A 14,829-nucleotide genomic window follows, 5' to 3' on the forward strand; every position below is an offset into this window, starting at 1 on the left:
CATCATAACATATTCTGAGATATAGGTACTATACTTAATTAAAAAGCAACGAAAATTAAAGTTGTTTTCTTACCGTGGTTTGGGAATGCCTAAGTGGAGCGAGCTCCCACACTTGACTCATTACAGTCTGCTTCCCAAGCAACTCCTTTTTTTATAAATTCCGCATCGGGAATATCCTAAAGTAGTCTACATTGTTTCTTAGCAAGCTGCGGGCTCGACGGCGCCTGCTACGCTTAATCAAATGGTATTGAAGAACATCAATAGTCTTAGCCAACTTAAAAATATTCCACCTTAATCTGAATATTATGATCTCACACTTCACAATTTAATTGTAATCAACAATAATATTGCTAAAAGGCAATGACTGCAGAATTGCGTCTCAATGGTCTCACAATGATCAATAGAACTGTCAAAATATTAGCAGACTACCAATTCGTGCGATCATTGAATTGTCATTGTGCAGCAGACTAGCAAATGTTCATTGAAGTGTCAGTGGTTTTCCATCGGAAAATCATAATGACACCATAATGACACCATTGTGTTAGCAGACTACCAAATATGCCAAAATTGACAATTATGAAGTCACTGATCGATCACTGACACACAATTGTAATAGCAGACTTGGGGCCCTGTAGTGGGCCGGTAATGGTTTTTTAATGATAATAATGATAAATTCATAGCCTTCTTATATCAATATCTTCTTCGAAGACAATCTTCGAAGAAATAATAATTCAAGGTCAAATAGTAGTATTTATAGCATCCTTGTTGTCGGATGTTGATAGTATGATTCTGGTGTGATGTAGTGACAGAATGAGTTATATCGTCATCAGAAAAGCTTTTGCTTAAGTAACCCCAATGCAGATAATACCCATCTTAGTTTTGGTTCCCAAGACAGACAATTGACAACTGAAAAGGCTCCTGAGTATGCTCTCTGTGGCGGAGAGAAACATGCGTGGAGAGTGCATTTTGGAAGACCCGTCTGCTTTGGTCAATAATTTTGAATGATATTCTAAATTGCACCTCGCTGATTTTTTTTTAACAGTAACTGAAGGACCAAGCATAAATGAAAAATGGATTGTCTATGATCAATACTTCGCACGGCATGCAAGGAACACATGCCTTGTGTCCATCATTCTCATGTTCCTGTGACTACAACGGCAACCACACCCTTCAGATTGGAGCAAAGCAATTTTGCTTGGCTTCAAAAATTTGCATGGGGGGGTTTACAATTTATTTAGCATTTTAAATTAGCATCACCAAACGCAACTCTGTCCCAAAAACTGTACTCGTACCTTGCCCTATATAGTATATTATTTGGACACATAGTTTAAGTGATAATGTAAAATTAAAGTATCTCGATGTTGCAGGAGGGGAGTTAACGGGACGTAACAGCTAGTTTACAATATTAGTAGGGTTGTTATAGCCGCTTGTCTTACTACTGCTTTTTAGACATATACTTACAAGAATAGCATCACGAATATTCTTTTTAATATCCTCTATTTTTTCCCGCCGCTCCTTGTCGGAGAAGCCGTTGACGTGGAGAATTCGCATCTGCTTGACAATCGTCGACTTGCCGGACTCGCCGGCGCCTAGTAACAGCAGGCGATGGGTTGCCCGATACAGCTTGAATACAGACCAATTCCATTAAAACTAGACAAAGTTATTCAATTACTATTGGAGAGTTAACCTGCAATGAAAGTTTTAAGGAAACATTAAACTGATTTGAACCCTGAAAAGACTTAGCTTAATATCCAAATTCAAATTCAAATTCAAAAATGTTTTATTCATGTAAACCTTATCACAGGCACTTATGTTCATACATATGACATGCTACCACTAATGTTAGGTGAACTAAAGCTAGGAGGGTCCAAACGCGCCAAAAATAGAATATTAATACTTTTTCTTAATAGTTATTTTAAATTGACGTATCAAAATGATCGTGCACCTGACAGTAAGTGAAAAAACAGAGTAAAAAATTGCAAGACTTGCAAGGAAGAAATCCTGCAGTGCCGCTCTGTGTCCATTAACCTGAGGCGTAGGTGTTTAGACTCATGTGTCTGTAATTAAACCCCGGCACCACGCCCTTCAGACCGAATAAAAAGCAATGCTGTTTTCTGCGGCAGAAAAAGGCATGGCAGTAGTACTTCTCCAGGCGAGCTGACACACAAAGCTCTACTATTTATTGGATTGTCTCTTTAACCTCCGATATATGTTATAAGTCCCAACAAAATACCTATGTCCAGCAGTGACACATATCAGTGTTCTTAAATTGAACTTAAACATTCTAAATAAAAATAAATTCCACATGGAACACAGTGAAGAGTGGAATCTAGTGTAATTATTTACACTATGTGTTGCATATGTCACAAAACCCTCTCCTAGTAGTAAATCCTTATAATAAAAAGGTATTTTTTTATCAAGACTTTATGTAAATAAACCTTGCTCTTTATATCATGTTTTTTAGACACATGGTTGAGGTGATAATGTAAAATTTTAGTATCGCGAAGGGGAGTTTACGTCTACTACTATATTAGTAGAGGTGTAATACCTGCTTGTCTTTCTGCAGCTGGCGGGTGATCGCGTCGCTGCGGCGCTTCTGCGACTTGGCATCGTCCTCGCCGCTTTTGGCGCCCGGTGACCCGAAGCAACCCATGGCTGACCACGCCGCCCACCTGCAACGAAATACAGAACATTGTGAGGCGGCCATATTTCAAAAAAAACATGCGGGGCAGTCTTTGGGGATTGCCGATTACTGAAGTGTTAACTAAATCTATGTTTCATACGGTTTACATACAGCTCATAGAAAGCGTTCGGTGACGATGACGCGAGTTCCATTAGTTTTGGCCACCCAAAAAGTGCTGAACGGGTTTATAGAAGGTTTTATTTACCTACTTATTGATTGTTAGTGGGACGCCTGGACTTCGAGAAACATTGGAACTATTTTGTATCGGAAATATATATAACAAAGGAAATAAATATGGCATAATAAAAACGATATGAACGTAGCCGTGATAGTTTAGTGCAGGGTTTCCCAACTTTTCCTCCAAAAAATAGTCTATGTGAAGCGTCGTCACGGCTTGGTCCACACTTTTTAAATTTTGAGATTACCTAGCTTTTATAATTCTTTGAGGTAATTGATTAATAAGTAATCAATTACCCCAAAGAATTATTATGGTTTTATCAGTTTCATAATGAGGACGATTTATTTTTCGCCCCTAGCTAACAAGTAGGTAAATACCGCGGGGCGCGCCATGACATATTTCGTAACTTGTAAGTGCGCTGATGGCTTTATAAGTTTGGGAATCCCTGGTCGAGTCCGAGCCTCGGCACGCACCTTCGGAGTTATGTGGATTTTTAATTTAAGTGATTATTCACTTCAATTCCATATCACTCGCTTTAACGGAGTCAGAAAATACCTCGAGAAAACATGCATCCCTGAAAGTTCTCTATGGTTGCAAAGAAGTTTAAAGTCTACCAATCTGAACTGGGCCATCGTGTTGGACTACGGCCTAAGCTTTTCTCATTCTGAGGGAAGAACCGTGCCCTGTAGTTATCTGTGATGGGTTGAGGATGATGATGAAGAGGATCAGTCAAAATCAAACTAATTTTAAAGGAAAACTATGCATACTACATAATTCTAAGAGGGGGAAAAGGGTAATTTTGCCTGCCTCTATAGCAAATTTCCAAAATGGCCTACTTCAGAACTATTACAATAAATAAATAAACGGTACTCGTGTAGTGTTCAGCATAAAGTGTTCGAGGAATAAATAAAGCGTTCTATTTACGTGAGACGACAAATGCATGGAAGATTTTCAAAGATCATAAGTTGGCCATCGACCATAAAACCCACGGGTATTAACTGTCGTTTCCACACACACCATAAGTATGTCGACAGGCATACCAAAAAGGTTATGAAGTTCCAAGTACGACCTCATCCGTCCGCTCATGCCATTGAGCTCGTCAAGCTATTTGTAGTGAAAGAGCCAGTTAAACATTTTACGATGTAATATAAGTATTAGATTATACACCGAAAATAAAGTAAAATTTACACTTTGAGGGGTAAATTCACCCCCAAAAAGGATATAGGATGGACTTCCATCGGTTGGGATGATGAAAGCAATTATTCAGGTTCATCATCTTTATCACCATATCAACCCATTACTGGCACACAATGAGAAGGGGTGAAGGCCACCAGTGCGGGTTTGTACCGTCATTGATGTAACTCTCAGGCATGCAGGTTTCCTCACGATGAAATAAATTCACCGTTGAAGCAATATCACTATATTTTAATTGCTTATTCAGGTTACCCTTTGTTAACTTTTAATCAGTTACATAATGGTGTAGATTATGATAATAATAATTCATAGAGTTAGGGCCTAATCAAATATCAAACCTATCTAGCCTATTTGCATTGTATGTTGATACTATGTTAATAATTTTAACGTTTTATTTATACGATGCTCGTCAAAATGTTTTGCCTGCTTTACAAAAAAAACACCGTTTAATTAGGCCGCCCTTTTATGACTATATTTTATTGTTATGTTATCTGATTTATTTTATGTATCTGTATTCCTTTAATTGGTGCGTACCCTATCTTGGACCACAAAAGTTACTTCACAAACTTAACGAAATGATTCGCGTTATGGACCTTATACCACGTTACCCAGTATAAATAACGAAAGGAAAACGGGACCTAGCTCTTCGACTAGGATGAGAATTTGGTCGACGATTGTTCACGCGTAATGCTGCAAATACTATGCTAATGAACTCATTACGAGCGACTTTTGTTGTGCGTATGCAAAGCGATTTTGGTAGCTAATGTGATCTTGGCATTTTGAATACTTTTGTACCTACCTACGAGAATTGTAAAATAAATGCTATTTTTAAAGACTTCAGAAGATAATAATAACGTCATTGATGTATGTCACAGCTTTGGCAATTTTTCTTAGAGAACCTATCATAACTGAGTTCAAACTGAGTTTAAACTAATCTAAAGGTAGATAATATATTATTCAATTATTTTATTATTATTATTCAAAACTGCTTTTTGGATTTGAGAGCCCAATTCTCGGTGTGCCAGGGTAGGTATACTCCGTAGAGTAGTGGATTTATGTTTTTACTAATCGAATAGGTAATGATAGTTTGTAAGGAAAAATCAGAATTTAAAAGATTCACTCGTCGATGATATATAATATTTAGCAGATACTTGTATAAAATATTTGAGTTTGGAATTTATTTTAACGAGGTTTGCGTTTGAGACTAATTATACACAAATCATGTGTCTTCCTTGCTGTTTTTAACCTCCTAAGACATTAAACAGATTTTAGGTATATTCGATGTGCTTATTAATATTTGCCTTTAATTTGCTTTAAATAAACTGCTTCACTTACTGTGGGAAAAATTCTTATATACAACGGAAATAAAACTATAATAAATTTATGTATTATTAGTAAGTATGTAAAGTGTAAGTTATTTTATTGACTTGATTCTTTTATCAAAGGTTGCTTAAGGCCGTTGCCCATTTTTTATTATTTCTGGTTGAGTTGCTTATTTAATCATTTGTATTTTGTAATAATTTGTGCAACAAAGACATTATACATCGATCTAAACTTAACGAAAGCGAAGTGACGGCCAGCTCTTGGCCTAAGTAGGCCAATTCGGTGGACGATTGTCCGCGCGTATGCTGCAAATATGCTAATGGGCTCATTACGAACGGCTTTTGTATCGCGTACTCAAAACGGTTTAGGTAGCTGATTCGATCTTGGCGTTTTGGACGCTTTCGTATGTGTGTGCGATTTGCGAACGATTTGTTTTAGAATCAACGATGACTTCATGATTATAATTTTTGTGGGTTACAGTTATAGCTAGTAAGTAGTAATAAGTAAGTTATATCTTTGTTACTCTTTTTTTTTTCGTGTACATTAAAATAGAGTACTCATAACTCATAAGTAGTTCAAGAAAATTCACTAAAACCAGCCGATATTTTATGAAGAAATATATATACGAAAAACAAAATTAGTATTACATTATATATTATTAACATTTTTTTTATCCTCAAAGTTTGAGGTATTTATAGAATAGAATAGAAAATCCTTATTCCAACACAACACAATAGGAAAAACACAAGGAAAACAGTAATAGTACTTAATGCTAGGGTGCAAAGGCGGCCTTATCACTAAAAGTGACCTTTTAAAGGCAACCTGTGCGAACCCGATAAAAAGGTGGTAAGTGGATGGTGCATAAAGTATGTTACAAAATTAAAATAAACTTATATGAACATACATACTACATAAACGTTACATAATATTATTAGGTAACGTTTTTTTCTTATTTTAGTGGTGGTGGTAGGTAAGGTTACATAATATTATTAGGTAACGTTTTGTTTTTAAATGTACAATATTTTTTAACGAATTCGTGATATTATATCAAATTCAGATAGTAAGTGTATGCTCCTGTTTCATATTACTTTTGTTATGAATATAAAAAAATTAAATACTTAAAAAAATGTAACAAAATAAAATAAAATTAACTCAATGGTAAGTGGTAATGTGTTTATTTATATAAAAGAGTGCTAAAAATGCCAAAAATTAAGTATACAATATACATGATGAGAAATGTAAGAGAAAATGGACAATTTAGAAAAAAATGGAGTCGGTTAGTTTGACAGTGTCAAAATTTCACTTTTTCCTCATACAGCCCATTCACTATAACTTGTCCCCTATCTTATACTACAACAGCTGACTTCCGCGTCTTTACAAGATAAGACATACTATGCTGTCGCCGACTTTTTTTTATAAATTAAAAAGGGGAGCAAGTCCATCATACATAAACGCCACGATACGTAACTTTAACGCACCACACGCATCGGATACCCTAAAAAGGAATAACTTTTCCCGTTTTTGCAACATTTTCCTTTGATGATCTGCTCCTATTGATCGTAGCATGATCTTATAATATCATACCTAAAGCATTCCTCGATAAATGGAGTATCCAACAGAAACATATTTTTTTCATTTCAAACCAGTGGTTCCTGGGCCAGAATGGTGGACTACGGCCTTCTCATTGTGGGGGGAGACCAGTGCCCTGTAGTGGTCCGGTAATGGGTTGATATGATGAAAGCTCATATTAGCCTGCAATTCTATAGCTCGGGTTTGTTAAACACACACGAAGAAGTACGCGATTTGCGACTAGATAAACATTACATACATTTCACTTTAAAGATATGCAAAAACGAGTCCTCGATCTCGCATTCGCGTACTAAGGCTACAGAATGTAGCAACCTAAAACGCAACCTAAAATGGTACGTGGGTGCTCTGTGATCCTTCCCATTTTCTCTTCCAATTCTTTGTTGCCTTAATAAAATTAAACATAACAAAATATAAATATTATATTATGTAAACAGCACCTACATAATATAATATTTATTATTTTATCACTATTTTTTAAAATAAATAAATCTTAATTTACTTAGAAAAACGTAACTTTGTCATTATTATTTCTTAAAAAAAAAATTGTTAGATGTTATATATATACAGTATATCAATATTTAGTCAGAAATATGGCCAAGAATAACGTGTATTTTTTTCACTGTAAAGAATTCATAAATTTAATAAATAAGATTGTGTATGTTAATACGAAACTAATTTTGGTACACTCACCATGGTATTTTGCTATTTAGAGCATATTATATCCCAAGTTTTTTTATATTTCATGTACTTAATCAATTTTGTAAGTTATAGGATTTCTCCAAAAACCTTACGTCGAATAAATAGCTTGCTCTTTCAGAGAACGCAAATATTGATCTATTGCAATTTGCAACAATAACCCGAAGTCAGTCCGTCCAATTAGTTAATTCAACCAGCTTTCGAAACGGAAGTTAGTTTTGAACAGTTTTGCGAACTGTTTCCTACAATACCACTAGTTTATCTACCAAATGCTCGCACAACTTCACTTACAAAGTTACGGATCGGAACACATCGACCCATTAAGAGAAATAGTATAGACAGGATTCTCCATTCAAATATATATCTCCACATTTCCTTCGTGGATATTTCCCTTATATCATTTCTTTTTCTCAAAAAGCCATACAGGGTTAAATACATAATATCAGAAATCTATCGGCCTCGTAAATTATTAAAATTAAGCTTAATACTGATGCCATATTCCGCGAAAAGCAAGAGAATCTGTATGGTGTAATTTAAAATTTCTTAATCGTTAAGACTTAACAATTATTTATTGTAAAGTCAACATCTCCTGAGGATGCTCCGGTTTCGGAGCGAAACGTCCTTAGAGGATGCATAAGGATTGAAGGAATTATAAATTACACCATACAGATTCTCCTTTTTTTTCGCGGAATATAGCAAATTAAGCTTAATTTTCATAATATATCATGGATTTCCCCAAATGAACGCCTCCTTCTATTCAATATCGGCCTTGTATTTCCTATCATTGAAACTAACAACTTTTGTTCTACGACTTTTGAAAATTCAGTATTAATTTATTTCATACAAAAAAAATTGATCAATCATGTTATGTCTGTAAAGTACACTGTGAAAACAAATACATGTGATTCGACAAATTCCCGTAGTCGGGTCAGTGTCTGCACAATAGAGTCATGTACAGAGTAGGAAAAAGTAGAGTATCTATGTAAAATATTGAATATTTTACAAACTATCGAATTGAAAAAGAGTTGTAGAACAAAAGTTTTTAGTTTTAATGTGAGCAACAACAGGGCGAGAGGTTTCCTGTATATTTTACTTAACCCTGTATACTTTAGAAAATCTGAACCTCTATAATGGCCAATAATTCACCTTTTTTACCGCCATGTTAAGAGGACAGAGAAAATTTTTATGCTAAAAATAATTGAATCGGCTCAGTTTTGGATGAGAAAACAGGGGTCTCGACTCTCGAAATTTTTATAGGTGAAATCAGTCTGTGCTACAGCTGTCCCTATCGCACTCTACGGGGGAAGACAAGATCGGCGCGACGGCAATAGTTTTTTCAAATAGGTCTATTCATCAAATTTGTCCCAGCTTTATCAACATCTTTTCGCCGACTTAGCGTAACCGACAAAAACCAAACCAATTCTACGTTATTAAGTATCACTTTTTAAATATATTGATATTTGCAGAAAGATGGGCTGTTAAATTGAAAATACAATTTATATTAGTAATTAAAATTAAAATGATTTAAATAAAACTCTTCTTGTAAAATTTATTTTTGACGGATTTGGTCCACATTAAGGAGTAGATGGTCCGAAAATCCAATATCGAAGACCAAGAATTGTATTTCAATCTTGTGTCTCTGTATTTCATTACTAACTGTTGTCCGTCATCAACGTTATACTCATTCCACTAACTCTATACCAAAAATCAAGTTTATTCAAACAACTTTACAAAAATCAAGAATGTTTCAAATATTGTGTTGAGATCACCACAACCAAGTTTCATGATGAGGATGTGTTATTTGGTTCGCCTATCTGCCTAACTAAAAAGGACTTGTCTGTTGACTTAAAATATTATTAGATAGGTTAGAGCGCGACCGCCGCGCAGTGACAAATTTCTTAACTTATACCTGCTCCGAAATGCGCAGCTGGCGTAATAAGAATAAAATAGAAGAAGTCTTTATTGCACATATAAATAGAAAGCTGGGATAATACAAAATATATGCGCAAAGGCGGCCTTATCGCTTGAAGAAATCTCCTCCTCCTCCTTTGCTTGAAGAAACATATTAAATAAACGAGATAGTGCAATACCCAAATTTACTACTTAAGGTTGGGATTCCCCGACTAAAGACTATAGATGATATAGTATAACAGGACGGAAAGGGCAAAAAAATATTCAAGTACGTAAGTGTATGTAAACCTACAGTCAATTTCGTTTTAATGATTATCTTACAATCGTTTCATGCCCAATCAACATATCAATATCAAAACACGGGCTTTAACTCATATTACATTTATCGATGTCTATCTCAACAACGATAAAGATAGACAATTCGTAACGACATCTCAATAAAATATCATATTCAGGCTAATTTGACTTTCTATATATATATAATCCTGTCAGACTGACGATCAACGCACAGCCTTAACCGCTGTGTTTAGACACTAGAATTGTTGACAGTAGGTTTCTTGTTATAACATAAATGCGAAAGTGTGTTTGATAGTTTGTCCATACTTTACGCCCCAAATAAGCAGTCAATCGACTCGATTTTTGGCATAGAGTTAGATGAAATGACGGTGAGTAACATATGTTGCTTTTATCCTAGGAAAACCAGCGGCTCCCAAGAGAAAAAACAAGTTGTAAAAAACCGTAAGAAACGCGGGCACCATCATGCTTTTTTTATTCAACTACAAGTTATTCTTGTTTGAAATCTCACCTGCTGGGCTAGCACAGAAAGCAGTGTTACACAGGCAGGAGAGACAAAACTTATGTATCTCCTGGCAAGGGAGTGTTAAGGTGTCCACCTGCTAAAGAACGGGAACAGGCCATAGAAAAAGTTTACTCAGTTTATTATCTATATATAATATTATGATATTGGATTTTTTGGATTTCTCTTAGACCGGCAGGGTGATTACGTATCTCGCGACAGGCGTAAATCTTGCAAATCACTGCTGTCAAACGTCATTTTGTTTATTTATTGTATGGAAAAGTGACGTTTGACTTTCGGGATTAAAAGTATCCTATATGTCCTATGTATTACCCGGAATATCAACTACCACTATACCAAATTTTATTTAAATCAGTATAATAGTTTTCATGTGATGCCCGGACAGACAGACAGACAGACAGACAAAAATGAAATAAAATCTGTTTTGGACTCAGTATCGATTATAAAGCATCCCCCGGTCAAAATTTTCAAAATATATTAAATGTACAGAAATCTTCCAGTTACAGTTTTATTATAAGTATAGATATTAGGGTACCTAAGCACTGCTTTTGTGCGTGTATGAAGTGCACGCCACTGGCTCTGAGGGATACGGCAGTAAAATTTGCCGTACCCCTATAAACAATTTCTAAATACGCGGCATCGTACCGGAAAGTTTAATCGGTTGACGGTACGTCTCTGTCGTTAGAATGGTACCTAGCCATGGCCATATCCTCCCACCACACAAAGTTTCTTTTGTAGGTCTATGTAAATAAAGTAAGTTTCGACTCCGACTTATGTATTCTAAGGATAAAATATTAATGAAAAAAATAAGAATACGAGATCCCGCAACTGGGGCAAATCGTGAAGGTTCTATTTTTAGAAAGGCCCTTTGTAGTTAAGCTAAACATAAAAGCGTTTATTTTTAAAAGCCGACAGTAAGGGGTGTTATAAGTTTTATATTATTATAATAATATATTATTATATAAGTAGGTATATAATAACAAAACTTGGTTTACTTATATTATTTACTAGCTGTACCCTGCCTGCCACGCTTCGCTGTGGTTTGATTGAATGGTTGAGAAAAATAGATAAAAACAATCCTTGATGCGTATTATATATCTAAAATCAATCATCTAGCCCCAAAGTAGCGTAGCTTGTGTTATGGGTACTAAGATAACTGATGAATATATTTTATGAATTTATACATAAATTCTTATTAATATACAGATAAACACCCAGACACTGAAAACATTCATGTTCATCACACAGACATTTTCCAGTTGTGGGAATCGAACCCACGGCCTTGGACTCAGAAAGTAGGGTCGCTGTCGACTGGCGCAGTGGACAGCTTAGCTTTGAATCCATGTCAATTAGGTCCATTTAATATATACATTGTTTTTACTGTGCCTTGATAATCGTCTATGATTGCGAACGTGTACATCTTATACTTAAACTGTAAAACTATCCCATCGTCTCTAGCATAGCTCGCATGCCTACATTATAACAGCGTAATGGGTCCTTGCTCTAAATCCATTTCTATCATAGCTCTGTTTCCAGTAGATGGACTTTAATAAGTTCAAATAAATGATGACAGTAACAAAGAATCGCTAAGATATTGTATAAGTATTTTTTGATTTAAAACTATCAGTTGCTAAGTTATTTGTTATCAGTACCATAATCAATAATCTTTAGTTATGGACCAAGGACTTGAGCTTTAATTTCCCTATGACGTCACGAGTGCGGCCATGACACCTGGCGAGCGTTACGCGGGGTTTTTTTTAAAATGTAAATTGCAATTTATATCTACACCACCTATAATTCCTGCAAAAGTAAGATATTTATTGTTATAATAGAGAGGTACTTACGTACGTACCGAATCACATTCAAACTTTTTTAAGGATGAACATTCAAAAAAAAAAGTTTGTAAAGCGCGCTTCGTTCCAGTCAGACTTCTTACCTAACTTAACTGCAATGATGATGACGTCTAGTATAATTTACCAATATGCACTAAAATAAACTAGGCCGGCCGGGATAAAGGGTTATCGAATACGAAACCTTGCAAAATTCGCAATCTTGTAACTGCGCTATGGTGGCCTTCAACAGCCAATAACGCTTTCGAGTTTCCCATACACAGTGATAAAGAATTCCCAACGGCCCATCACTTTCGTCACCCCATTGTACAACCGCGCGCGTCGGAATTTCAATCACCATATACGTATGTTAAAGTTTAACCTGTAACTTTAGTACAAGTTTTGTCCGTACGCAATCGAAACAATCGTTTTCGCTTATCAAACGACAACGATTATCATGTATAATGGACCTTATGTCTAAATATTGGATAAAAGCAGGAGTTAATTTGCGGAATTCCATGATATTTATATGAAAATTAAGCTTAATTTGCTATACTCCGCGAAAAGTTTGAGAATCTGTATGGTACTTATACTTTGTAATTTCTATAATCTTTATTGTCCACACCAAACAGATTTTCGGCAATGTACTCTGTACCTACCTGTTTCGAGACCGGAGCATCTTCAGGAGATTTACAATGACTTTATGATGAATAATTCTTAAAGTGTTTTTTTGAGAATTATTTATTGTAAAGTCAGCATCTCCAGACGATGCTCGGAGCGTCCTCAGATTTATGTAATAGCTCTGTTAGTAATTTGTAAATCCCTACAAAAGACCTGTGTCCCGTGGCGTATGTGCAATGGCCGTCCATCGGTTTGTTTGAAAGCACACACACATTATATACGAAGTAAACACATACATAGAAGAAACTTAGAAAAGAGAATAGAGCGTGCAAAGTCGGTCTTATCGGTGTACAATATATGAAATTGAAAACTCTAAATACGACTAAATTCCACATGTAACATAGTAAAAATGGGAATCTAGTGTTTTTATTTAGACTATGCGTTGCTTGCGTTTTATAACAGGCGTCGAGGCATATTGCAATAAAAGTCACATTAAAATGTAAATAAATCAACGTCCATCAATGTTTTCGTTTTATCTTAAAATGCGCTGGTAAATGAAATAAACGATCAAAAACTAGGAGCATTAGATTCGCTTTACTTTGTCGCAACATTCGTTACCAACTTCACAATTGTGAGTATGCAATACTATTACTAAGGGTATAGTGTACCCTTCCTCCTTCATCATCAAAGCCTGTAACACCGACAGCCGATTGGCACGGTTGGCAGCGAGCCTGCTTCCTTATTCCAAGACTGTGGGTTCGATTCGGATAACTGGAAAATGTATGTGTGATGAAAACGATTGTTTTTCAGCGTCTGGGTGTTCATCTGTATATTATAATTATTTCACTATCACATTAATCCATTACCGGCCACATGCCGTGGCATCCATGGCCGGCACAGGGCACGGGTCTCGTCGCACAGTGACGGTTAATTCCTTAGACCACCACGCTGGCCCAGTGCGGATTGGTGGACTCAACACACCTTTGAAAACATTATGTAGATCTCCTCAGGCATGCAGGCTTCCCCAGGATGTTTACCTTCATATTACATTACCATGAAGCAAGTGATATTTTAATGAGGTACTTAAAACGCACATAACTTAGAAAAGTTAGAGGTACGTGCTGGGAGTCGAACTCGGGCCCCGGAAGTCGAGCTCCCACCCAATGCGCTATCACCGCTTCGTAAGTATTTATGTATTTATGTGTAGTATTCATAAAAATATTCATCTTAGTATCCATACCGCAAGCTACGGTTTCTTTTGGGTTACATTGCGATGTGTGTATTGTCGTAGTAGATTTAGATGAAATTTGGCATGCATATAGCATTTGACATGGACAAGAACATAGGATACCTTTTATCCCGATTCCTTAAGTAGTTTCGAGGAGAATTAAAAATTGTTCACGAGCTAAGCCGCGGGCAGACAGCTTTAAAATGTTGTATGCATGTCACCTATGCTATGGAAAAGGACATTGGACACACACAAGAATTAAAATTGTTAACAAGCGAAGCTTTAGACCCAATTCTGAAGTCCACGCAGACGAAGTCGCGGGCAGAAGCTCGATTGTTCCGTGCTGCAATATGCCATTCTATGGGTTAATACGATGATGATGATAAACGAAAAACTAGTAAAACTAAGTACATGTACTTAAGATTTGAAAACAAGAATAAAAGAGAAAATCGAGACTTCTACACTCTTAGTCACATATATTTTGGTGTATGCCTAGATAGATAGATATATTCTGAGATCTACTAGAAATCATAATAATGTTATAGTCTCCTTAACCTTGGTGAAACCTTACAATGTCGAGTTCGTTACACCTTGTGGTGTAAATTCCCATTAACTTATTTATTGTCGCCACTTAGTAACAGATAATGTTATGTTATGGCTTTACAATAGATACTTGGGAGGTAATAAGTATTTTTTTTTAAATAATTCTCATCAGCTAACATGCATAGTTATGTCGACAGTTTACATATCCCTTATTCA

General features: G+C 35.8%; 1 protein-coding gene across 1 annotated transcript in view; it reads right to left on the minus strand.

Moving 5' to 3' along the window:
* The window catches only part of LOC120624213 (guanine nucleotide-binding protein G(s) subunit alpha), a 38,457-nt gene that overhangs the window by 9,820 nt on the left and 13,808 nt on the right, over window positions 1-14,829 (minus strand). Inside the window, exons 2-3 of the mRNA XM_039890629.1 lie at window positions 2,549-2,672; window positions 1,462-1,623 (exon numbers count right to left, since the gene is read on the minus strand). Of these exons, the coding sequence (XP_039746563.1) occupies window positions 1,462-1,623; window positions 2,549-2,653 (267 nt within the window). The 5' untranslated portion in view covers window positions 2,654-2,672. The remainder of the gene's footprint in view (window positions 1-1,461; window positions 1,624-2,548; window positions 2,673-14,829) is intronic.

The sequence above is a fragment of the Pararge aegeria genome, chromosome 1 (genome assembly GCF_905163445.1).
Source record: "Pararge aegeria chromosome 1, ilParAegt1.1, whole genome shotgun sequence".
Lineage (NCBI taxonomy): Eukaryota > Metazoa > Arthropoda > Insecta > Lepidoptera > Nymphalidae > Pararge > Pararge aegeria.